This window comes from Carcharodon carcharias, chromosome 8 (genome assembly GCF_017639515.1).
Source record: "Carcharodon carcharias isolate sCarCar2 chromosome 8, sCarCar2.pri, whole genome shotgun sequence".
In the NCBI taxonomy this organism is placed as follows: Eukaryota; Metazoa; Chordata; class Chondrichthyes; order Lamniformes; family Lamnidae; genus Carcharodon; species Carcharodon carcharias.
The window spans coordinates 47,823,572-47,850,508 of record NC_054474.1 but is presented as its reverse complement, the minus strand read 5'-3'; the positions used below and the strand labels follow the sequence as shown (position 1 = coordinate 47,850,508).

General features: G+C 44.5%; 1 protein-coding gene across 8 annotated transcripts in view; it reads left to right on the top strand.

Annotated features, from left to right (window-relative positions):
* Positions 1–26,937, top strand: part of LOC121281092 (kelch-like protein 3) — a 178,176-nt gene that overhangs the window by 72,274 nt on the left and 78,965 nt on the right. For all 8 annotated transcript variants that reach the window (XR_005943812.1, XR_005943813.1, XM_041193755.1 and 5 more), the window contains 2 exons: positions 4,190–4,352; positions 26,486–26,595. Coding sequence is in view for 6 of the 8 variants with exons in the window: in XM_041193755.1 (XP_041049689.1) it covers positions 4,190–4,352; positions 26,486–26,595 (273 nt within the window). In the remaining 2 variants the exon portion in view is untranslated. The remainder of the gene's footprint in view (positions 1–4,189; positions 4,353–26,485; positions 26,596–26,937) is intronic.

Genomic DNA, 26,937 nt, shown 5'->3' with positions numbered 1-26,937 from the left:
TCAGTCAGGGACAACTCTTTGCACTGGAAGACCAAGGAGTTTCGGGCAGACCAAAGAGTGTCTCTCACCGAGTTGATGATCCTCCAGCTGCAGTTGATGTTTGTCTCACTGTGTTCCTGGGAACAGCCCGTAGAGCACAGAGTCCTGTCTCACAGCACTGCTCGGGATAAACCTTGACAAAAACCACTGCATCTTTCCCCAGACTTTCTTTGCAAAGGCACATTGCATAAGGAAGTGAACAATGGCCTCTTCTCCACCACAGCCACCTCGAGGACAACGTGCAGAAGGGATGAGACTCCTGATATGTAGGAAGGATCTGACGGGGAGGGCCTTTCTCACCACCAGCCAAGCTACATCTTGGTGCCTCTCCAAGTCACGTACCATCCGAACTTGAAACTACATCGCCGTTTCTTTGTTGTTGCTAGATCAAAATCCTGGAACTCCCTTTCTAAACTCCTACAACACTGAAGGTGTAACACCACCAGTTGGACTGAGTGATTCCGAAAGGCAGCTTGCCATCACCTTCTTGAGGGCTATTAGGAATGAGCAATGAATGCTGGCCTTGTCAGTGATGTTATTCCATGAAAGAATAAAAAAAATTGTCTGTAATACCTAATCTGCATTAGCCGAGGTCAGACATTCCCTTTTTAAGTTGGCTTATCTACATGCATGTTTTAAATGCACGCAGGCAGGAGCAAGCTTCCTTCAGATAAGTCATAGAAGTTACCCTAAATTGGTTTATCTTGTTAAAAATATTAAAATATAACAAAATATTGAGATTCTCATGAACCCAAAGAGTACAGATCTTTGATTTATTGCCATTTGTACCTGTATAATAGGAATCAGTGACAGCACCTTGCAAGTGAAGCTTGCATTTTTTTGCCTTGCATCACATCAGTGCTTCCCTTGATTAATATTATGTTGTAAAATGTGTGTGACTGCATCAAGCTATGCGTCAACCCTCGGAACGCAAACACCAAGTGTCATTACGTGCTGAGGTTCTCCCTGTCCCCGGTATTGTGAAAGATGGGTCTGGCCACGCTGCCAGGGAACACTACAAGTCGCTGCACCACCTGTCCCTCGTGGAAAAATTTATGCAGAGAAACACCTTTGACCACAAGTCCATCAGGCAGTGGTCGACACGTAACATCCTAGAGGCCGTGAAGGAAAAGAAGATGGTGGATCCTGTCGGATGGTTCCCTGAGCAGACTCAAAGTCATTTGGCAGAATGCCTCATCACCAGAACTTTTCAACAAACATCAAGATGTAGCTTGGCTGGGGCTGAAAAGGCCCACCCTGTCAGATCCTTCCTACATGTCAGGAGTCTCACCCCCTCTGCACGTTGCCTTTGAGGTGGCTGTGGTGGGGAAGAGACCGTTGTTCACCACCTTGTGGAATGTGCCTTTGCAAAGAAGGTCTGGAGAGTGATGCAATGATGCGGTGGTTTTTGTTAAGGTTTATCCCAAGCAGTAGTGTGAGACAGGACTCTGTGCTCCAAGGGCTGTTCCCAGGAACACAGTGAGACAAACATTAACTGCAGCTGGAGGATCATCAACTTAGTGAAAGATGCTCTTTGGTCTGCCCAAAATTTGTTGGTCTTCCTACGCAAAGAGTTGCCCCTGATCAAGTGTTGCAGACTGGCACATTCCAAGGTCCAAGACGATGTGCTGAGGGATGCACTAAAGCTTGGGACAGCCACCGCAAAGGCGCAATGGGGAAAGGAACAAAAACAAAAATTGCTGGAAAAACTCAGCAGGTCTGACAGCATCTGTGGAGAAGAAGACAGAGTTAACGTTTTGAGTCCGAATGATTCTTCATTAGAACTAAAGAGAAATAGAACTGTGCTGGCCACGTCCCCCCCCCCCCCCCCCCCCCCCCCCCCCAACTGTTGGCATTCCGTAGGGACCGTTCCCTCTGGGACACCCTGGTCCACTCCTCTATCACCCCCTTCACCTCAACCCCCTCCCACAGCCACCTTCCTATGCAACTGCAGAAGGTGCATCACCTGCCCCTTTACTTACCCCCCGCTTCTCACTGTCCAAGGGCCCAAACACTCCTTTCAAGTGAAGCTGCACTTCACTTGCATTTCCCTCAATTTAGTCCAGTGCATTTGCTGCTCCCAATGCGGTTTCCTCTACATTGGAGAGACCAAACGTAGACTGGGTAGCCGCTTTGCGGAACACCTTCGGTCTGTCCGCAAGCATGACCCAGACTTTCCTGTCGCATTCCAACACACCACTCTGCTCTCAGGCCCACATATCTGTACTTGGCCTGCTGCAATGTTCCAGTGAAGCTCAACGCAAACTGGAGGAACAGCACCTCATCTTCCAGTTAGGCACTTTACAGCCTTCCAGACTTAACATTGAGTTCAACAACTTCAGATCATGAACTCTCTCCTCCATCCTCACTCCCTTTATGACCCCCTTTTTTCTAATAATTATTATATATTTTTTTTCTTTTCCCACCCATTTCTATTATTATTTTTAAAATTTATTTCCACCCATTGTTTTATCTCTATCTTTTAGCCTATTTTGATCTCCCCCCCCCCCCCCCCCCCCCCACCCCCATTAGGACCATCTGCTTTCTACCCTTAATATCACCATTAACACATCTTTTAGTTAATATCACTACCATCAACACACCTTTGACCTTTTGTTTCTCACATCTTTTGCAATGTCTCCTTTGCCTCCACCTATCACTGGCCCTCTATACAGCTCCACCTGTCCCACCCCTTAAACAGCTTATATTTCACCACATTTCTATTTCTCTTTAGTTCTGATGAAGAACCATACGGACTCGAAACGTTAACTCTGTCTTCCTCTCCACAGATGCTGTCAGACTTGCTGAGTTTTTACAGCAATTTTTGTTTTTGTTTCAGATTTCCAGCATCTGCAGTATTTTGCTTTTATAATAGGGAATGAACGCTGTCTAAGACATTTCTGCCATAGTGCACCGAGGGGCTGGGAATTGTATAGACCCCCACGGGCTGTAGCACATAGTAAATACTAAATGTATCATAATTGTATTGAAGCACCTCAGAGTGCGACATGATGCATGTTGTTAACTCTAATTCCATTGCCTGACTGTGATGACCATATTGAAATGACTGTAATATTCATTGATTGTATTGAAGCACCTCGTGATCCATGTGTAAAAGCTGAATATGATTGACTTTTTGTGATGGCCATTTAGAAATGTTTTGTAATGCTCTTTTAGCATTTAATGAATAAAGTATTTTTTCCAAAAAAATGTTGTAAAATGAAAACTAAGTGAATGACAATAATGGAAATAATTAGAAAGATGTCTGGTGTAAGCAGGTTTTACTAGCAACTGGCTGTAAATTCCAGTTTTGTGTGGCAGATTACTAATGTATGTGATGAAGTATAGTGCTTCAGGCACCTTGCATTTTCAGGGTTGATTACATGGATGAATGCTGTAGTGACCTCGTGCTCAGAGAACTGGTTTAACTTGTTTAATGTGTTCATGTCAGACTGAAAACAACTATTTCAGAATATTGAATGTAAAATTTCTTGCGACATTACTTTTAAAAACCATGTATGTATGTTCAACTTTTGGAATCTGAAAGAACCTATGAAATATATAGCTGAGTTTAAAAAAAAATCCAACATTTTCCATTTTGTTTTTCCAGAGAGTCGAAGGTCAGATCACATTGAAAAAGCAGGAGTTTTAATTCACTCTTTTTCTTTCCCTTCTTTCATACATCAGAAATGTTTTGGTAGAAATGTGCAAAGGAAATTGTATGAATTAAATTGGCCCCAGTGCTAACATGTTATCCTCACAATGCAAGATGTTTAATTATATCAATGAGATTGTGTTGTAGAGAGGTCAGAATGATATTTGGAATGTCATGTATAAATGAATCCTCTTTAGACTTGTGGCTTTCTTTTCTTTCTCTGAGAGGAAATTTGCCCGTTTTTATATGTCCTTTATTGCTGAGTATTATAAAATAAGATTTAGCTATTTGTAGTAGTTTATATTCCCACTAGGATGGGATTAAAGTACAGCTTGTCTCTTGTGGTCTCCACAGTTAAATACAATAAGTTTATTTGTGTTGTGCATTTAACGTCATATTAATCTGTTGGAATTGAGACCTTTTTCCAGACAAGGGCTACACAATACCCAATAGCTGGAGTTTGAATCTCATTTACTTTTTATCTTTGCCTTTTAGGTGCTGTTGCCTGCAGCCAGTCTGTTACAGCTCATGGATGTTAGAACTGCTTGTTGTGATTTTCTGCAATCCCAGTTGCATCCAACCAACTGTCTAGGAATTCGAGCATTTGCAGATGTTCACACATGTACAGAGCTGCTGAATGAAGCCAATGCATATGCAGGTGGGCACTGTTCCCTTTGATTTTGTTAAAATCACAAAATAAAGCACAGAGCAACATAAATGTATTCTTAACCTTACATTTTTAAATTGTAACCCAGTTTTAACCCATTGAATAGTTTTGTTTAAAAGCAAAATACTATAGATACTGGAAACCTGAAATAAAAACAGAAAGTGGTGGAAATATTCAGCAGGTCAGGCAGCATCTGAGGAGAGTGAAACAAAGGGCTGTAATTTCTGAGCTCCAGGGCACTGTATTAGGGTGGGGTACCCCAAAGATGCACTGGGGAAATCCCCCTCACTTGTATTTCACAGGTAAGGTTTGTACAGCAATTACCCAGAAATGCAGACTTCCCTTGGGCAATACCCTACACTGGGAACCATCCAAAAATGCAATTTAAATAACAAACTTTGGATGGTTCCGTCTAGGTTACATCAATAGTTACCCAGAAAAAGTTAGAATTAAAATCTCTTCTAACTTCTGGGTAACTATTGTATAGACCCCCACCCCCTGACTACCCCACCCACGGGACTTTCCCCTATCCCCAAGGGACTACAATATCCTGGCTGCAAGGTTTGCTAGTGTCACTCGGGAGGGTTTAAACTAGTATGGCAGGGGGGTGGGAACCAGAGCAATAAGTCAGCAGGTGAAATAAATGACTGGAAACCAGTGAATATGGCCAGTAGGACTAAGAGGAAGGGCAGGCAGGGAGAAATTACTGAACACAATGGGACTGGGCATCTGAAATGTATTTGTTTCAATGTGAGAAGTACAACAGGCAAGACAGCTGAGCTTAGAGTTATTGGTAACCTAGTAGTGTTCATACAGTTAAATCCAAAGGGCCCACATTTATGGCAGCATCGGCGGAGAAGAAAAGAGTTGACGTTTCGAGTCCTCATGACCCTTCAACAGAACTGATTTTTCTTTACAATGAGAGGGGTGAAATATAAGCTGGTTTAAGGGGTGGGGGGGGAAGTGGAAGGGGGGGCTGTTGTTGTAGGGACAAGCAAGCAGTGATAGGAGCAGATCATCAAAAGATGTCACAGACAAAGGAACAAAAGAACACAGAGGTGTTAAAGTTGGTGATATTATCTAAACAAATGTGCTAATTAAGAATGGATGGTAGGGCACTCAAGGTATAGCTCTAGTGGGGGTGGGGGGCATAAAAGATTTAAAAATAATGCAAGTAGCTGGGAAAAGAAAAATCTAAATAAATTATTGGGAAAAAAAAAAGGGGGAAGAAACAGAAATGGGGTGGGGGTGGAGGAGGGAGTTCAAGACCTAAAGTTGTTGAATTCAATATTCAGTCCAGAAGGCTGTAAAGTGCCTAGTCGGAAGATGAGGTGCTGTTCCTCCAGTTTGCGTTGGGCTTCACTGGAGCAATGCAGCAGGCCAAGGACAGACATGTGGGCAAGAGAGCAGGGTGGAGTGTTAAAATGGCAAGTGACAGGGAGGTTTGGGTAATTCTTGCGGACAGACTGCAGGTGTTCTGCAAAGCAGTCGCCCAGTTTACGTTTGGTCTCTCCAATGTAGAGGAGACCGCATTGGGAGCAACGAATACAGTAGACTAAGTTGGGGGAAATGCAAGTGAAATGCTGCTTCACTTGAAAGGAGTGTTTGGGCCCTTGGACGGTGAGAAGAGAGAAAGTGAAGGGGCGGGTATTACACCTTTTGCGTGGGCATGGGGAGGTGCCATAGGTGGGGGTTGAGGAGTAAGGAGTGATGGAGGAGTGGACCAGGGTGTCCCGGAGGGAACGATCCCTATGGAATGCTGACGGGGGGTGAAAGGAAGGTGTGTTTGGTGGTGGCATCATGCTGGAGTTGGCGGAAAAGTACTGATTGAGCAGAAATTTGTTCCAATTAAATATTGGAAAAACTGAAGCCACCCTCTTCAATCACTGTCATAAACTCTGTTCGTCAGCCACCATCCCCCTCCCTGGTGACTTTCTAGGGCTGAATCAGATTGTTTGGCATCACGATTGATGATGAGCTTCCAAATACACATCTGCACAAAAACCAAGTCTCTCTATTTCCATCTCCATAACCACCTGACTCTGCCCCACCTCAGCTCACCTTCTGAAACTTTCATTCATGCCTTTGTTACATCTAGACTTGCCTATTCTAATGCACTCCTGGTGGACCAACCACCACTGGAATCTTGAGGTCTTCCAAAACTCTGCTTATCATCCTAAATTGCACCAAGTCTCATTCACATATCACCCCAGTGCTCACTGACCTATATTAGGTCCTGTTTAAAGCAACACCCTAATCTTAAAATTCACATCCTTGTTTTTGGATCGCTCTGTGGTTTTGCTCCTCCCCGTTTCTGTAATCTCCTCTAGCCCTATAACACTCGGATATCTATGCTGCTCCAATCCTGATCTCTTGAGCACCCCTGATTTTAATCCCTCAAATATTGGTGGTTGTGCCAAGGCTCTAAGCTTGAGAATTCCCTTCCTAAACCTCTCTGCATCTCAACTTCTCTTTCGACCTTTTAAAATGCTTCTTAAACCTCTTTGACCAAGTTTTTGCTCATTTGCCCTAATATCTCCTTTTGTGCCCTGGTGTCACGTTTCGTTTGGTAAGATTCCTGTGAAGCACCTTAGATGTTTACTACATTGAAGTGACTATATAAAGTCAAGTTGTTGGAATTGGGCTCTCAGCTGGAAGCCATATCTGCTGAGGATGTGCAGGGAGCAATTCTCCAACCTGAACCTTCATGAGGAACAATGTGCGTGATATTATCCATGAACTTTGACAACTGTTGCCCCCACAACTACAACTTTAGAGCAGGGCAAGGACTGCATTGCCAGTGGCTGTAAAGGTGATTGTGTTGATGGACTTAAATGAGTCTGGTTCCTTCCAGGATGGAGCTGGAAATATTTGCAACATATTACGATTTGCTGTCCCTGTTGTGATGGCGATCAATGAAGCTCTCTATTCAAAAGGCTGGCTATTGGATGATGAGGGCTATCCTTTGACGACATGGCTGATGAGTCCAGCATGCAAGCCACGCACACTTATGCAGCATGCATACAATGAAAGTTATACTATCACGTGAACTGTAATGGAGCAGGCCATTGGCTTCCCCACTTCCAGTGCCTGGATTGCTCTGGAGGAATCCTGAAGCACAGCAGAGAGCCTGTCAAGATTTGTTGTGGCCTGCTCTTTTGTATTTTTTTCAAGGAAAGTGAGCATCACCGGCAAAGCTGCCTACCTTTAATTTACTGCCAATTCCTAATTTCCCTTGAGAAAGTGATGGTGAGCTACCTCCTTGGATTGCTGCAGTCCATGGATTACAGTTGCACTCAGAGTGCTGTTAGGGAGGGAGTTCCAGGATTTTGACCCAGTGATGCTGAAGGAATGCCAATATAGTTCCAAGTCAGAATAGTGTGTGGCTTTGAGGGGAACTTGAACGTGATGGTGTTTCCATGCACCTGCAGCTCTTAACCTTCTAGGTTGTAGGTATAGTGGGTTTTGAAGGTGCGGCCAAAGGAGGTTGGCAAGTTTGCTGCATACTGCATAACTGTGCAGGGATCGTGAGGGGCAGCCCTTGTTACCAGCTATAAGATGAGCAGCTCAAGAATAGGAGAAGCAAAGAGACAACCTGGGCAGCTAGAATGTACCTGAAGAACTCATGTGAGTTCTATGCCAGTAGCTAATCTCCAATTTCCCATTCACCAACAGTCCAACAACTTGCCTTCTATCTATCATTGACCATCACAGCATCTACTATGCAAAATAAAAGCTACCAGAAAATAAATATTCCAAACAAAATTAATCACCCTTGTTCATTCACTTAGTGTCCATCTTCCATATATTGTTTGTCCTAGTGATCTTTATGCAGTGTTACCCAAATAGCTGCAGCACAGCTGACGGATGACCTTGAGCAGGACTGCGCCATGTCGGTATGGGCGGCAACAACTTGGGTTGGGTGGCTGACGGGAGAAGCATTAGAATCACAGAATAGTTACAGCAGTGAAGGAGGCCCTTTGGCCCATCCTTCTGTACCAGCTTTCTGCGAGAGTAATTCACTGAGTGGCCTGCTTTTCCCCGTAGCCCAGCAAACATTTCTTCAGGTAATAATGCAGTTCTCTTTTGAAAGCCATGATTGAATCTGTCTCCACCCTACTCTCAAGGTTACAGATCTTAACCACTCACTGCATAAAGAAAGGATTTGCACATGTTGCCACCACTCCTTTGCCAAACACTTTTAAACAGTGTCCTCTGGTTGTCAATCCTTCCACCAGTAGGATCAGATTTTCCCTATCTCCTCTGTCCAAACCCCTCATGATTTTGAATATCTCTATCAAATTTCCTCTCAACCTTCTCTTCTCCAAGGAGAACAGCCCCCTCTTCTCCAAGGAGAACAGCCCCAGCTTCTCCAGTCAATCTACAAAACTCATCTTCGTGTTCCTCATCCCTGGAGCCACTCTTGTGAATCTTTTCTGAACCCTTTCTAATGTCTTCATATCCCTCTGAAAATATAGTGTTCTTAAAGTGTGGAGCCCAGAACTGAATTCAGTATTCCAGTTCAGCTAAATCAGTATTTTATACAAATTTACCATAACTTACTTGCTTTTGAACTCTATATCCTTTTTTACAAAGCCCAAGATCCTGTATTAACTGCTCTCCCAACCTGCCACCTTCAATGAATTGTGCACGTATACCCTGAGGTCCCTCTGTTACTGTACCCACTTCAGAATTGTACCCTGTATTTTCTTTTGCCTTTCCACATTTTTCTTGCCAAAATGAATCACAACACTTCTACTGTTTTCTGTCACTCAGTCAATTTCATATCCATGTTGCTACTGTCCCTTTTATTCCGAGTTCTAACTTTATTGCACAGCAGACTTGTCAGTTGTACAGGGCACTGGTGAGACAACATCTGGACTGTGTACAGTATTGGTCGTCTTATTTAAGGAAAGATGTAAATGCGTGAGAAGTAGTTCAGAGAAGGTTTACTAGGCTAATATCAAGAATGGACAGGTTGTCTTGAGGAAAGGTTGGACAGGTTGGGCTTGTATCCACTGGAGTTTTGAAGAATAAGAGGTGACTTGATCGAAACTTTTAAGATACACCTTACAATGTGCTCATACTTCCTGTCCATCTCTTACAATGTATTTATTTACATTGCTCATTCCTTAAAATATACTTAATCCCTGTATGTTTCTAATGCACCTTGAACTACTGCAAATTGTACTATGTATCTACATCCCCAGGAAATCCTCTACCATGTACATTTATACTGTACCTTTCATAGCTATTGTTAGATCAGGCTGTACCTGATATATCAAGATATATGCTAGTAATCCAGAGACCGAAGGTAATGCATGGCAGATGGTGGAATTTGAATCCAATAAAAATTTGGAATTAAAAGTCTAATGATTACCACGAAACCATTGTCAATTGATGTAAAAACCCATCTGGTTCACTAATGTCCTTTAGGGAAGGAAATCTGCCATCCCTACATGTTAAATACCCTCTGAAATGGCCTAGCAAGCCACTCAGTTGTAGCAAACCGTTACGAAGTCTGTAAGGGATGAAACTGGACGGACCACTCTGCATTCACTTAGGCACCGGAAACGGCAGCGGCACTCAGCCCTGTCGGCACTACAAAGTCCTCCTTACTAATATCTGGGGGCTTTTGCCAAAATTGGGAGAGCTGTCCCACAGCCTAGTCAAGCAACAGCCTGTCATAGCCATATTCATCAAATCATACCTTACCAATAATGTCCCAAACACCACATTGCCATCCCTGGTTATGTCCTGTCCCACTGGCAGGACAGACCCAGCAGAGGTGGCGGCACAATGGTATACAGTTGGGAGGGAGTTGTCCTGGGAGTCCTCAATATCAACTCCAGACCCCATGAAGACTCATGGTATCAGGTCAAACATGGGCAAGGAAACTTCCTGCTGATTACCATGTATTGTCCTCCCTCAATTGATGAATCAGTACTCCTCCATGTTCAACCCCACTTGGAGGAAGCACTGAGGGTGGCAATGGCACAGAATGTTCTCTGGGTGGGGGATTTCAATGTCCACCAAGAGTGGCTCGGTAGCACCACTCCTTACTGAGGTAGCCAAGTCCTAATGGATATAGCTGCTAGACTGGGCCTGCAGCGGGTGGTGAGGGAACCAACAAGAGGGAAAAACATTCTTGACCACATCCTCATCAATCTGCCTGCCGCAGATGCATCTGTCCATAACAGTATCAGTAGGAGTGACCACCGCACAGTCATTGTGGAGACAAAGTCCTGCCTTCACGTTGTACAGCTGCAACACTGGCATCTACACGGCTATGTGGAAAATTGCCCAGGTATGTCCTGTACACAAAAAAGCAGGACAAGCCCAACCTGGCCAATTACTGCCCCCGTCAGTCTACACTTGATCATCAGTAAAGTGATGGAAGGGGTCATCAACAGTGCTATCAAGCGGCACTTGCTTAGCAATAACCTGCTCACTGATGATCATTTTGGGTTTTGCCAGGGCCACTCAGCTCCTGACCTCATTACAACCTTGGTTCCAACAAAGAGCTGAACTCCTGAGGTGAGAGTGACTGTCCTTGACATCAAGGCAGCATTTGACCAAGTGTGACATCAAGGAGCTCTAGCAAGCAAGTGTCAATGGAAATCAGTGGGTAAACTCTTCCCTGGTTAGAGTCATACCTGGCACAAAGGAATCTGGTTTTGGTTGTTGAAGGTCAATTATCTCAGTTCCAGGAGATCACTGCAAGAGTCCCTCAAGGTAGTGTCCTCGCCCCAACCACCTTCAACTGCTTCATCAATGACCTTCCTTCCATTGTAAGGTTAGAAGTGGGGATGTTTGCTTCTTATTGCATAATGTTCAGCACCATTTGTGACTCCTCAGACACTGAAGCAGTCCATGCTCAAATGCAACAAGACCTGGACAATTTCCAGGCTTGGGCTGACAAACGTCAAGTAAAGTTCATGCCACACCAGCTGCCAGACAATGACTATCTTCAGTGAGAGAGAATCTAACCATCGTCCCTTATCATTCAATGGCATTGCTGAATCCCCCTTTATCAATATCCTGGGGGTTACCATTGACCAGTAGCTGAATTGGACTAGCCATATAAATACTGTGGCTACAAGAGCAGGTCATAGGCTAGGAATCTTGTAGCAAATAACTCACCTCCTGACCCTCCAAAGCTGTCCACCATGTACAAGGCACAAGTCAGGAGTGTGACGGTATACTCTCCACTTGTCTGGATGAGTGTAGCTCCAACAACACTTGAGAACCTCAACACCATCATGGACAAAGCAGCCCACTTGACTGGCACCCCATCCACAAACATTCAATCCCTTCACCGCCGTGTAGCATGTACCATCTACAATATGCGTTGCAGGCCCTCACCAAGACTCCTTACACCGCACCTTCCAAACCCACTAGTACTACCGCCTAGAAGGACAAGGGCAGCAGATGCATGGGAGCATGGAAGTTCCCCTCCCAGCCACTCAACCATGCTGATTTGGAAATATATCACATCCTTCACTGTCGCTGGGTCAAAATCCTGGAACTCCTAACAGCACTGCGGGTGCACCTACACCACATGGACTGCCATGGTTCAAGAAGGCAGCTCACCACCAGCTTCTCGAGGGCAATTAAGGAATGGGAATAAATGCTGGCCTAGCCAGTGAAGCCCATATCAGATGAATGAATAAAAATAGAATTTTTTTCTTTTGAGGGTTGAGAGTCCTTGGTACTCTCTTCCTCAAAAGGCAATGAATGCAGGGTCTTTGAATATTTATAAGGCACAGCTGGATAGATTTTTGATAAGCAAAGGGGTGAAGGTTATTGGGGTGGGCGAGAGGTTACAATCAGATCAGCCATGATCTTATTGAATGGCAGAGCAGGCTTGAAAGGCAAAGTGACCTAATCCTGCTCCTGGTTCGTAAGTTTGTATATGAGTACTTTATCAATTGCTTTCGGAACTCCATGTACACCGCATCAACCACATTACTTTCATCTACCCGCTATGTTGCCTCATCAAAAAATGCAGTAAGTTAATTGACCATGATTTTCCCTTAACCAGCTGGGTTTTCTTAATTAACCCGTATTTGTGCAAGTGACTATTAATTTTGTCCCTAATTATCATTTCTAAAAGCTTCCCCACTCCTGAAGTTAAACTGATGGGCCTGTGGTTGCTGGGCTTATTGCATTCTTTTTTGAACAGGGCTGTGCCATGTCCAATTCTCTAGTACTCTGGCAGCCACCCCCTGTATCAAAACAGGATTGGAAAATTATAGCCAGTGTCTCTGCAATTTTCACCCTTCCTTCCCTCAGTATCCTTGGATGCATCTCATCTGGCCCAGATGAATATCAACTTTAAGTACAGCCAACCTATCTAATACCACTTCCTTATCAATTTTAAACCCTTCAGATTTCTCAGCTACTTCCTCTTTCACCATGACTTGGGCAGCATCTTCCTTGGTAAAGACAAATGCAAAATATGTGTTTAGCACCTCAGCCATGCCCCTTGTCTCCATACAGAAATCCTCTTTTGGGTCAATAATTGGCCTCATGCCTCCTTTTCCTATTTATATGCCCAAAGAAGATGCCTGTATTCCCTTTTTTGTTAGCTGCCAAGCTCTACACAAAGGAACCTCTGTGCTCAGTTAGTGCTGGACTCTTCCGTGTGCCTTGACATAGAGTGTAGGCTTTATAGCAGGCTTCCCAATGCACTCGAGCAATTTATCATCCAGATCCATCAACGTTCTCCTGTGTGCTACTACATCAAAGTCCTCATCTGAGTCCTCTGCAGCAGAATTCAAATGGGACTTTGCTGTCTGGGGAGCTGGTACCTGTGCTATCCTTGCCCTGCCTTAGCTGTTGGCCACTTCAGCTTGGTGACTCTGGATGTGCAGAATTTACCTCTATGCTGCCCTCTAAATTAAGCACAATGTCTTTGTCTGAGCTGGTGGCTGCGAGTGTGAAATCAAGTGACGGTCTTCATCATCACTGTCTTCTTGCTGTATCTCCGCTGCCTGACTAGGTTTCACTTCTTGGTTGAACCGGCAAAGCCACAAGGGTAAGGTTGTGGTCTGGGGAGGATGCAGGGAAGCAAGTGGTGCATGCTTAAACTATCTGCAGCTTGTAAATCAGAAGAAAGTATGAGATGACGGGAAGGTGGGATGTGAGGAGGAGGATTAGGTATGAGGATACCATCATCATCAGTGGATTCAGCCCTGCCACTGATCACAGCTGCAGCAATGGCGGTTCCAATGATAGTCAGCACTGTTCCCCATGGTATTAGGTCAAACTTGGGGCAAGGAAACCTCTTGCTGATTACCACGTGCTGCTCCCCACCTCAGCTGTTGAACACCACTCGGAGGAAGCATTGAAGATGGCGAGGATGCAGAATGTACTCTGAGTGGGGGACTTCAATGTCCATCACCGAGTAGCTTAGTGGCACCACTACAGACTGAGCTGGCCAAGTCCTAAATTACATAGCCGCGAGGCTGGGTCTGAGGCAGCTGGTGAGGGAACCAGTACAAGGGAAAAATATACTTGACCTCGTCCTCACCAGTCTGCCTGCTGCAGATGCATCTGTCCATGGCAGTATCGGTTGGAGTGACCACCGCACAGTTCTTGTGGAGACGAAGTCCTGTCTTCACATTGAAGATGCCCTCCATCATGTTGTGTGGCTCTACCACCGTGCTAAATGGGATAGATCTAGAACAGGTCTAGTAACTCAAGACTGGGCAACCATGAAGTGCTGTGGGCCATCAGCAGCAGTAGAATTGTACTCAACCAGAATCTGTACCTCATGGCCCGGCATATCCCCCACTCTACTATCACCACCAAGCCAAAGGATCAACCCAGAAGGGCATACCAGGAACAGCACCAGACATACCTAAAAAAGAGATGTCAACCTGGTGAACCTATAACACAAAATACTTGCGTGCCAAAAAGTGTAAGCAGCATGTGATAGACAAAGTTAAGTAATCCCACAACTAATGGATCAGATCTAAACCCTGCCACATCCAGTCATGAATGGTGGTGGGCAATTAAATAACTCTCAAATGTCTCCATCCTCAATGACGGGGGAGCCCAGCGCATCAGTGCAAAAGGTAAGGCTGAAGCATTTGCATCAATCTCCAGCCAGAAGCGCTGAGTGGATGATCCATTTCTGTCTCCTCGTGCGGTCCCCAGCACACAAATGCCAGTCTTCAGCCAATTTGATTCGCTCCACATGATTTCAAGGAACGGTTGCAGGCACTGGATACTGCAAAGGCTAGCAGTCCTGACAATATTCCAGTACTGAAGACTTGTGTTCCAAAAATTGCCACGCCCCTAGCCAAGCTGTTCCAGTACAGCTGCGACACTGATATCTACCCAGTGATGTGGAAAATTGCCCAAGCATATCCTATACACAAAAAGCAGGACAAATCCAACCTGGTAAATTACTGCCCCATCAGCCTACTCTCCATCATCAAAAAAGTGATGGAAGAGGTCATCAACAGTGCTATCAAGCAGCACTCGCTTAGCAATAACCTGCTCACTAATGCTCAGCTTGGATTCTGCCAAGGCCATTCAGCTCCTGACCTTATTACAAAAGAGCTGACTCTAGAGGTGAAGTGAGAGTGATTGCCCTTAACTTTAAGACGGCATTTGACTGACTGGCATCAAGAGGCCCTAGCAAAATTGGAATCAGTGGGAATAAAGGGGAAAACTCTCTGCTGGTTGAAGTCATACGTAGCAAAAGGAAGATGGTTGTGGTCGTTGGAGGTCAATCATCTCAGTTCCAGGACATCACTGCAGGAGTTCCCCAGGGCAGTGTCCTAGACCCAACCATCTTCAGCTGCTTCATCAATGATCTCCCATCATAAAGTCAGCAGTGGGGATGTTTGCTGCTGATTGCACAATGTTCAGCACCATTTGTGACCCCCCCCCCCCCAAATACTGAAACAGTCCATGTGCAAATGCAACAAGACCTGGACAATATCCAGTCTTGGGCTTACAAATGGCAAGTAACGTTCACACCACACAAGTGCCAGACAATGATCACCTCCAGCAAGAGAGAATCTAACCATCGGCCCTTGACATTCAATGGCATCGCTGAATTCCCCACTATCAACATCCTAGGGGTTACCATTCATCAGAAGCTGAACTGGACTCGCCATATAAATATTGTGGCCACAAGAGCAGTTCAGAGCCTAGGAATCTTGCGACAAGTAACTCACCACCTGACTCCCCAAAGCCTGTCCACCATCTGCAAGGCACAAGTCAGGAGTGTGATGGAATACTTTCCACTTGTTTGGATGAGTGCTGCTCCAAGAACACTCGAAGCTTGACACCATCCAGGACAAAGCAGCATGCTTGATTGGCACCCCATCCGCAAACATTCACTCCCTCCACCACCAATGCACAGTAGCAGCAGTGTGTATCATCTACAAGATGCACTGCAGGAACTCACCAAGGCCCCTTAGACTGCACCTTCCAAACCCACAACCACTACCATCTAGAAGGACAAGGGCAACAGATAAACTACATGGAAGTTCCCCTCCAAGCCACACACCACCTTGACTTGGAAATATATTGCTGTTCCTTCACTGTCACTGGGTCAAAATCCTGGAACTCCCTTCCTAACAGCACTGTAGGTGTACCTACACCACATGGACTGCAGCTGATCAAGAAGGCAGCTCAAGGACAATTAGGAATGGGCAATAAATGCTAGCCTAGCCAATGATGTCTACATCCCAGGATTTTAAAAAAAAAATCGCAAACTTGTCCTACTGCCTGTGTTTCAGTCAGCGGGCTCAGGTTAATCATGCATCGCGATCCCTACTTCCAGTTTTAGGGGATGTCAGTTTAGCCCCTTTTGCCTTCCAGAGAACTTATTTTTTCAAAACCTCCTGCAGTAAAACACAATGTTCTGTTTTAGTTATCCCAGCCTAATGACGTAAAAAAAAATTAAAACTAGTGAATTTGAAGTTTGTAATTTTGCCAATTTTGATTTAGTATCACTTCTGTGAAGCACACTGGAAGTTTTTATTATGTTAAAGGTGCTATAGAAATACAAATTGTTGTGGTAATAATGGTAGACAATTAGCTGTCATTGTTCAAGAGGCTTGCAAAGAAGCATTCAAATTTAGTTCCTGAAAAATACATAGTTGCTGTCTAGTGGATCATGAGTTGGAAAATTCGTTACTTGAACCAATATTTATAACTTGGACAGTTCTGTAGAAAGGGAGAAATGAAAATTGACTTCAACACTCTGGTTAGAGAAAGGAAAATCGAACTCTTCCCACTCCCAATTGAATTTAAAATGCAAGGCATGACCTCTAAAATACCTCCACATGTAATAATCTTCTTGTTGCAAGTTTCCCTCTTCCAGTGTGCCTTTGCTTCTACAACGTTAGTGCATAGTAGCTACTAATGTAACATTTTGTATACTCTCATGATGGTATATGCATTATTTCATTCACAAGTTTCTATTAAATGTCCCAACAAACTGAATTATTTGTTTTATACACATCCCACCTTTCTTTGGTACTGTAAAATACATTGAATAGGCTTGAACAAGTTTACTGAAAAGGTGATTTAATTGTGAATAAGTTTTTCAGATTGGGTGACTTGTTGCTCCGAGGCGAATTTCTATTTGTTTAGTAATTAGGAAGCCATTTCTTGAATCCAGCTGGTCTGCTGCAAGTTCTGTGGCCCTGTAGGTCAATGTTAATGGCACTGAGTCCTCTGCAATACATGATTTTACACGCACTACATGATGCAATTAACATTCTTTGGGTTTTGCTTAAACTCTTGTACGCCACTGTACTCCCTGGCATTTACTTGAGATCAATTTTTAAAGCTTATTATTTGAACCAATTTACAATTATTGTGCTGACATTCTGAAGAATTGTGTATGTTGCCCTTCCTGAAAGGGAGCCACTATCAGTTGAGGACAGGTCTGGATTCAAAGTTTAAGTTGAAAGAAATCTAGCTATTAGTAGATTTAGTACCTGGTATATTCAATCACTGCAGATCCCATGACTGCCGATGTAGTCCATATGTAAATGAGGGAGAAGAAAAGGCCAGCGATAGATCCTTGGAGAACTTCTGAGGTATTGATACAGCGGCAGGCAGAGAAGGCATTGGAGGATTTGCTCTGCCTATGATTAGATAGCTTAGAGTGGATGCAAGCAACAGCAATCCCACTGAGCTTGCATTTTCTCTCTAGTATTGCAGTCTTTCATCTCCTACTTCAATTATTCTCCACAAAAACCCATTAACCTGATGAATCACTTGGCCTTGACTCCCATGTGAGGATCCATTGGTAAAATATTAAATAACTTGCATCTGTGTCCTTTTTCTGTCAGCATTTTCCATTAAAAATTGATATGTTCACATTTTTCATGGAAATATCCCATGTAAACTTGTTGCTATAATTATGCTTCCCTACCTTACCATTCCAGGGATTGCACCACCACTGTTGGCAGGCGACTATAATAATGGTGTGGTAAATCTACTAGGCAGATGCCATTTTAAATATGGATACTGCATAGGAACTTATTTTGTAGATATAAAAATAAATAAAGAATGTATGGTTTTAAAACGAAGACTTAATTACGTCTCTGTGCCCTGTTCCAACTAATACCCTATCTCTCATGAAGACTACATTTTGTCCTACATTTTCTGTACCATGCAGTCACTAGCACATCTGTTGGGTATTTTATTTTATGCTTGGGGAGACTGGCTTAGAAGCTTGCCGCACCAGGTATCCCTTAGTTACTCGAGGCTGCCTGGACCTTCTTTGAGGGTAGAGGGAAACATAGCTGCACCTACTAGGAATCGGTTACCTTGATAATGAGGTGGCAGGGGGTACTTTTCCCTCCTCTAGCGCCAGAGGCATGCTAATTTGACAGGTGCCCATATGAAGTGGGATTAGCAGCTAAGGTGTGGCAGGGGCCAAATGCAATTCTTTTGGTTGGATGATTGGAGAAGCTCAGGTAGAAAAGACCACAGACCAATGTGACAGTGATCAGCCCTGAAGGACCTCTGGTTCTTGTTTTTAGGCAGAAGCAAGGCCACTGCAGCCCTCTCAGTTCATTTCCCTCCAGGTGCAAGACTTTGCCAGACGATAGGCATGTTTCAGGGGAGCATAACCTGAGCTCAGAAATAAAAGTGCATTCAGGCCATTGCAAGTGGATCGTACATCAAGAGTAGCCTGCTTGCCTGGCACCTGTCATGTGGTTGACAGGAAAGTTGGTGTTAGTTTTCATTTTCCATTGGAGCAGTTAGTTTCTGCAGAATGTGTTGGAATTGACTGGTAAAAAGATGGTCTGCAATGGGTTTGACTGATTCAAGAAAATGTCCTGACAGTTGGGGTTGATGTCGGTGTGAAATGGTGTGGTGCTGCTAAATTTCTGTCAGTACTTTTGGTTAGGTGCTGTACCGATTCTCTCGAACATCATCACTGAGTGTTTGCAGACAAGCGACTTTGGTATATGTCTCCAAGTAAGGGCCTTGATCTTATCTTGGTTTCTGGATAGAACCGAGATGGGTAAATGGGCAGTATTGTGCTCTGTTGGACCACCAGCCATTTTCCTATCCAATGGATTTCCTGCTGGCAACATTCATTACACTTCTCCATATATGGAGAGGCATAGTGTAATAATATACAAATGATGGCAATATGCTATCTGACGCATTTCCTATCATTTATACAATAGCAGTGCTTGAAATAACTGATGCCTGTTGTTCTCTGCTGTGCATTGCTGTGATTGTGCAAATGTAATTTAACATTAGGGCTGCGGACACTGGTAACAGTACACTGCATTCAGCATCAGAGGCTTGCTGTAACCATTCTCTGCTTCCAGTGTAGGCAGGCTTGGCAATAGAGGCCAAAATTCCTGCCAAATTTATGTATGTGTCCCAAAAACCAGAATACTGATTGGAATTGGCCTTAGGGGATGCAACTTTTTGGCAGGCAGAAGATTCACCCCAATCTGCTAAGGTGGAAAATCTAGGCCTGTTTTTGCATAAGTCCAATGAAGTATTTCCTTGTTTAATGATTTTGTCTCTCCTAGTGCATTATGTTACTAAAACCTTAAGGCTTGCAGCAAAGATATGATGTTTGTCGTATTGGGTCATTGGAACTGTACTACTTTTCCTTAACTTCTAAAATGTTCTTCAAGGCAAGCTTTCCTTCAGATAAACCTAGCTCATTGTTATGCCTTTGGGTTTCACCATTCACTGCCTTTCTTAGATTCCTTGTAAACTAAAATTAGCTCAGTTGCCAATGCTCCCATACTACCCAAGCTTTTCTTCCAAAAGAGAAAAATGAAAGGATGCTTGGTAGATTATGTCCCTCTCAACTTTTTCTCCCGTAAGCAAAGGCTAAGAAAGTTGCAGCCTTGAGATTTGTGCTCCTCTGACTGTCATCAGAAAAACCCAGGCCTTAATTTCAACTAAAGGAATTTGGTTAAAATGCAAAGTGAACTATTAGACCTCGCAGTTGAAAAAGCCTTATAACATATTTAACACAAAATTTAATGCTTTTTGCTACGGTAGAATGGAGAGAGGGGAAGATAGTCTATCAGGTTATGTCATGAGCATAGAAATATGATTGCTATTTCCATGATTGTACATTCCAAATCTGAGTGCATCTTGGGTATGACTCAGATTGTATAAGTATGATGATTAGGGTGGCTGTCTATGTAACTCATCAGGCATTCGGTAAACTATGGTGAGCCCCAAGATTGGAGGGATTTTTTAAACTGTGTTCAAGTAGTACCTCTGGAAATATGAAAATGATTTATATTTTTATGTGGCCCATTAACCATCAGGATGTCAGGTTGAATCCAGCCCAGACTGATAAGTTAAAGTCTCTTTGTATTGGTCATAAATGTCCTAATTGAAATGAGCTTGAGGCAGTCTAACCTCATTTTGAATGGTTTGAGCTTGCATTATTGTTACTAAATTGGCATCTCGTTCCGATTGATGATGTGGGAAATGGAATATCATATTAGTACAGTGAAAGGTTCTCCTCTTCTCAGAGTTGATGGAAAATAAAGACAGCTTTTCTTTGTATCCTACTATGTAAGACTTGATGCTGTCACTGTTGGCAGAGAAGAAAGGCATTGTGTTCACCAACTTGATTGACAGCCACCATAACCAAAAAATTATTTTAAATAGTTTCGCTTACATGCACAAGCATACATGTAGTCAATCTGAAATTACCAATTGTTTTTAGTAATATTTCTTCATACTCATTATAAAAATGAATTGTTATGAATCTTACAGACGAGTGATATGTGTTTTTTTCTGAAAATGACTGAGTTATTTCTGATTTTCTTCTACTATTTGGAAATATCAATAGTTTATATTTCTTTATAAAATGAGCAACATTCAGTGTTTAAAGCTGAACATGCTCAAAAGAAGCGGTTTTAATGGTGGATAATATATATATTCTGAAAGTTGAAATTATTTGGCAGTAGAATAATTTGAGCATTTTGGATACCTCCTCAAAAGTGTATTCTGCAATCTCTATCTCCAAACATCCTTGGGTGGCTCTGATTTAACTGAGATCTATTGGTTGCTGGTGAAATAACCTGTGGAATTGGAAACCAACACTAACTTGCATTTGTGTTTAAAGCTGAAAATCATCCCAAAGTGCTTTGGAGTGAGTTTAGATATTGAACCAAAGAAGATGACATTCAGAGAGTTTCCAAAATCTTGGTCAAAGAGATGGGTTTTAAAGGACGAGAGAGGCTTGCCAGTGGGACTCTAAAGAGTTGTATGTATGTATTGAAGGTTTGATCACCAATGGTGGAGCAAAGCGGGGAGCAGGAGAGAAAATGTACTTAGACTGGAATCAGAGGAACAATAAGTTCAGAGTAGGAATGGAAAAGGTATTTAAATTTTGAGACATTTCACGACTGGGAGCCAAATGTAGATCAAGGAGAACGAGTGTTCATTAGGCAGAGCTGGTTTGGGATTTAATATTGGCAGCAGAATTTTGGATGTTGAAATCTATGGAAAATGTGGGATGGGAGGCCAGTTAGGACAGCATTGGCAAAATTAAAAAAAGACTTGGAGTTTTACGCCATTCATAATCTCAAAGCACATTACAACCAGTGAAGTATTTTTGTAGTGTAGTCGCTGTTGTAGTCTGTAGAACCTGTGGTTGACACAGGCAGGGTTTCAGCAGCAAATGGACTTGGATTGTTGGAAGTAAGCAATTTTTGCGATTGAGAGAATATTAGAACCTCAGTTCAGGACCGAGCAGGATGCCACGATTGTCAACAATCTGGTTCAATCTGAAACAATGGCCAGGAGGGGCATGGAGTTAGGTCTTCTCAGTGTTTAGCTGCATTAAGTTATAAATCCTCCAAGACTGCATTTTGGGCAGCAAGTCTGACAACAAAGAGATATTGAAGGGGCCTGATGGAATTGAAGTGCACGTGTGTGTGCGTAAAAATTTTGGATGATGTTTTCAGGGATAGCATGTTGAGGAAGAAGTGGATTTTGGTCAAGGATGGATGTGCGAGGGAATATAGTGATGACCGTGCAGGCATAGGATGAGAATTGATGGAAATGTTGTGGCTAAAATTGAACCAAAGGAAACCAATTGAGGGCAATTCCACAAAGAAGTGGAGGAGAGGATTTTTTAAAATTCACTCCTAGGATGTTCGCATCACTGGCAAGGCCAGCATTTATCACCCATCCCTACTGCCCTTCAGAAGGTGAGCTGGCTTCTTGAATGTTGCAGTCCAGGTGGTGTAGGTATTCCTATCATGCTGTTAGGGAGGGAATTCCAGGATTATGACACAGTGAAAATATAAGAATGGTGATATATTTCCGAGTCAGGATGGTGTGGGCTGGAAGGGGAGCTTGCAGCTGGTGGTGTTCCCATGCATTTCCAGTCCTTGTTCTAAGTTGTGGAGGTTGTTGGTTTGAGAGGTCCAATTAAAAAAGCCTTGGCAGTTGCTGTTGTGCATGTTGTAGACAGTATACATTGTAGCCATAGTGTACCGATGATGGGAAGGAGTGAATGCTAAAGATGGTGGATAAGATGCCAATCTAAATGGGCTGCTTTGTCTTGGATGTTGTTGAGATTCTTGAAATTTTTTGGAGTCATCCAAACAAGTGGAGTGGATTCCACTACACTGCTGACTTGTACTTTGCAGTTGCTGGAAAGGCTTTGGGGAGTCAGGAGGTGAATCACTCACTGCAGAGTACCAGCCTCAGGCCTCTGTTGTAGCCACACTATTTATGCAGCGTCTCCAGTTAAATTTCTGGCCATTCTTAGCTGCTTCGAGCAGGAGGCCCTGGATTTGGAGAGGCGCCATGAACCCAGGTCCACTGATGTTGGTGAGGCTGGGGTGCCACGGCCAGGTATTTACGCCCAACAGTGAGGCCAGCATTGTTCTTCCAACAGCCATAGCAGTGCTGAATGCTAATTGATGTAATTTTGCAACATGGTTTGACCATTGCTTATGGAAGGATGAGCGCATAATGATCCGGCGGACAGGGATGCACTTTGTCACATTAACTGATCCACGGTCCTTGTTCTTCCTTTCAGCATCATTGGAGCAGGGTCGGGAGGAGGAGCAGCAGAGGCCCCCTCTCACACCTGAGGAGCCTGAAGTCTCACCAGTGTCACACCATCTCTGCGAGGCAGGCACCAGCGCATTAGCACCTCAGTGGGAACTCGAGCTAGTGTCCCAGGGCACAGTGCTGAGGGCACTTCACAGTCACTGGAGGAGCTGGCAGAGACAGAGAGTGCACTTGGCGCCAGCAGTCGGAGGACTAAAGGGGACCAGGCACGTGCTCAATCAGTGCCTGATGATGTGCCTCTGGAGTCGTCCGCAATGCAGCAGAGGCAGGAAATGCGGCCGGGTGTGCGGGAGCATCTGGGGGAAATGCATGAGGCTATGCTTGGCTTGGTCTCTGTTGTGGAAGAGTCTATGCAGACGATTGCTGAAGCAATGAGCCACATGTCCGAGTGCCACATGACTCTCATGGAGAGCTTCCCCCTCAGGAGACCCATCAGGGCTTCCTGGGGATTCGCTGTGACCAGCAAGCTCTCACATCAGCATTGACCTCAGCTGGTCAGTGCCAGTGTGGGAGATGGTCTGGGCACCAGCTTGGTGCCCATCCATCCATGGTGAGCAGGGAGGTCCAAAGTGACCTCATGTCGGCGCAGCAGCTGCCTGTTGTCTCTGCGGGCACCTCTCAGGGTGCTCTGGATGAGGGCAGCAGCTCCTCCGCCCCTCTCCCAGTGAGCATAGCATCCGGTGAAGCTGTGATGACTGGGGAGATGCCGGCTGTGGAACTGGCAGATCCCTCCTAGGCGGGGCCAGCACAGGCTCCACGGGCCAGAGGACCCCCGCCAAGGTCATCGAGGCCAACAGGACAGCAGAGTCAACTGACTGTCTCAGATGTCACTCCCAGCGATGGGGCAACACCAAGATGTAGCACCCGGAAATGTAAACATAAGGCACCTTAGGCACACCACAGGTTTATCACTGGTGCTTTTGTGTTGGCCCGAGATGAGGCCTTTATGATTTGAATTGGAACACCATTGTCATTTTTTTGGATTACGTTTCTTTGCTTGTGATATTAAATTCAGACATGTGATCATGGCTGAGGGTGCTTCTTTTCTTCTGCATGTGTATGGTTTCCAAAAATGTTATGAGTGCTTTGTGGGACATTCAGCTTTATTAACAAGGCCCTTACTTACAGTTCATAAGCTGGCAGATTTGGTACTTAGGTATCGAGTATGGAGCCTACAGCCCAGGCTTGTCCTGGAGGTCCATCTGTGGTGTGCTAGCTGAAGGTTCATTGGATTAAAGCCTCCCGTGTGTTCCTGCCTCCATGCGGTATGCCTAGGTCAGCACCTACCCCCTCAGCATTTCCCTGTGCGTGCTCATCTGCAAACTCAATGCTGGACTTGTGTGCAGCCACTGCGTACCCCCTTTCCAGTGCAAGATTGTGGAGAGTGCAGCATGCAAGCACTATCACTGACACACGATCTGGGAGGTACTGGAGTGCACCCCCTGAGCGGTCCAGGCATCGGAAGCACATCTTGAGAAGACCAATGGCTCTTTGCACCACAGCCCTTGTGGAGCCGTGGCTCCTATTGTACTGCTGCTCAGCTTCTGTTCTTGGATGGCGGAGAGGCATCATGAGCCACCTTCAGAGTGGATAGCCCTTGTTACCTAGCAGCCATCCATCCAGCCGGGCTGGAGCACTGAAGAGCCCCAGCACCTGGGAGTGTCTGAGGATGTAGGTGTCATGGGTGCTGCCTGGGTACCTTGCACAGACTTGAAGAATTAGCATCCTGTGATCACACACTATCTGCACGTTCATGGAGTGGAAGCCCTTCCTGTTGACGAATGCTCACTTGCTGATACCTTGATGGCCACATGTGTGTAGTCTATTGCACCCTGGACGTGGGGGAAGCCAGCAATGGCCACAAAGCCTCCGACTCGCTGTGTTTGGCTTGCCTGGTCCCAATGGAAGTGGATGAAGGTCAGTGCATGGCTGAACAGAGCGTCAGTAACCTGCTTGACACAAGTGTGGACAGCTGATTGGGAGACACCACAAAGATTACCCACCGACCCCTGGAAGGAGCCAAAGGCATAGAAGTTGAGGGCAGCTGTGACCTTCAGAGCCACTGGCATGGGGAGCTCGCCCACACAGCAGAGATCTGGGGCTCAATCATCTGACAGAAATAGTTGACTGTCTCCCTTGAGAGACGGGCCCTCCTTCGGCACTGCACCTTAGACATATTGAGGTAGCTGCTTCGCTGCCTGTATATCCTGGCAACAGGATAGTGGTGTCTTCTGTTGCCCCTTCCGTCTTAGTCTACCTCTTGACCCTGCACCCCTTGTGCCTGCACCTGTCCCCCCCTGGAGGCTGAATGTGCACTCCTGGCCTCCTCAGAGGAGCTGCCTCCAGTGGAGAGTTCAGCTCCCATTCCCAGGCTAAGGGAAGGCTTCCTGAAACCTGCAGGCCTAGAAAAGATAACTCACTGCAGTGTGCTGACCTGAAGGTTGAGTCCAAAGCAGCTGGTATGCGTTTTGAAGTACTGCAGATCACACAGGCAAGTTTCAATAACTTTGAAAAATAAATGCTTGACTATGCACACTCATGACCCCAGTGAGCCCTCTTATCCCGCCTGTGAATGAGCTTTATACAAATGTCTCCTACCTGCCTGCCCATGGCGCCCATGCGCTGTCCCGAAGATTGCACGGGCGCCAAAAAATCAGCGTCAAGGGGAGTCAAGGGCCTTAAGTGGCCTGTTAATTAATGGCGTGTGTGTATTGGACATCATCACGTGCCCGCCCAATGAAATTATCGCGATGGCGCGCAGTGATGTCGGGACGCTTGCTTGACGTCACCATACGAACGTGCAGGGCCTGTCCCCACATGCCAAAGGGAAAATTCTGCCCTATCTCACCATTTCTCCACCATTGCTGGATCAAAATCCTGGAGCTCTGTTCCTACCAGCACTGTAGGTGCACCTGTGCCATGTGGACCGCAGCTGTTCAAGAAGGCTGCTCACCACCACCTTCTCAAGGGCAATTAGGGATGAGCAATAAATGTTGGCCTAGCCAACAACACCCACATCCTGTGAAGGAATAAATAAAATGAGAAGTATATCTTTTGCCACATATCTTGCACAGGCTGATTTCAGGAGCGTTTGCAAAGTGCTCCTTAGAAAGCTTTAAATTAATTGAGATACATGCTCCACGCTTTTTCACTGCTGTTCTAAAATGCAGCAATCCACAATTTTTAGTAATATTTTTTGGTGCTTTTCTTTATTTCTCCAACTGTACATGATGAACATTGTAAAAGCTTTGTCTGGGCTTCTGTTAACCTTCAGTGTTGAACTGCACCATACCAAGGAATACATACATTTATTACAAGCAGTATTAAGATTCAAAAGAAGCTCTTTGCTCAAAGTACTGTAGCAGCGGCATTACTCATAACTGTGAGCAGTCTTGAAGTATTGCTGAGGCACTGTGTTGTCAACTACAGTAGAGAAACATGGTATTTATGTAACTGAAGTGGAGAATTTTGAGGTTCCAAAGAGAATTAGCAAAATCTGTTGTCTGTACAGCCTGACCTTTATTGTTTCCTCTTATGTTCTTTTTCCTGAACAGAGCAACATTTTCCTGATGTTATGCTGGGTGAAGAATTTCTTAGTCTGAATTTGGATCAAGTATGCAGTTTGATATCAAGCGATAAGCTAACAGTTGCTTCAGAAGAAAAGGTACATTATTTCGATAAAGGTTTGAGTTTAAATGTAGTTGTTACTATCCTTGTAAAGACCGGTAACTTTAACAGAGAGATATGAAATTCCCAGTGACTGAAAAAATTGCATGTAAAGATCTCATGTTTTAAGACTTTTACTATAACAAACTAAAATCAACAAAGACTAAACATTAGGCAACTAATATCCTAACTACAGAACTGGCATTTCCCCATCAGCTAATAAACACAACTGAAAAATAGTTTATGCCACATTTATACATTATCCCCCACACTCAGCAAATATATAGCCTTGTGGATTAAGTCTGAAATTTTCCCTGACTATTCAACAGGCTCCCTTCTC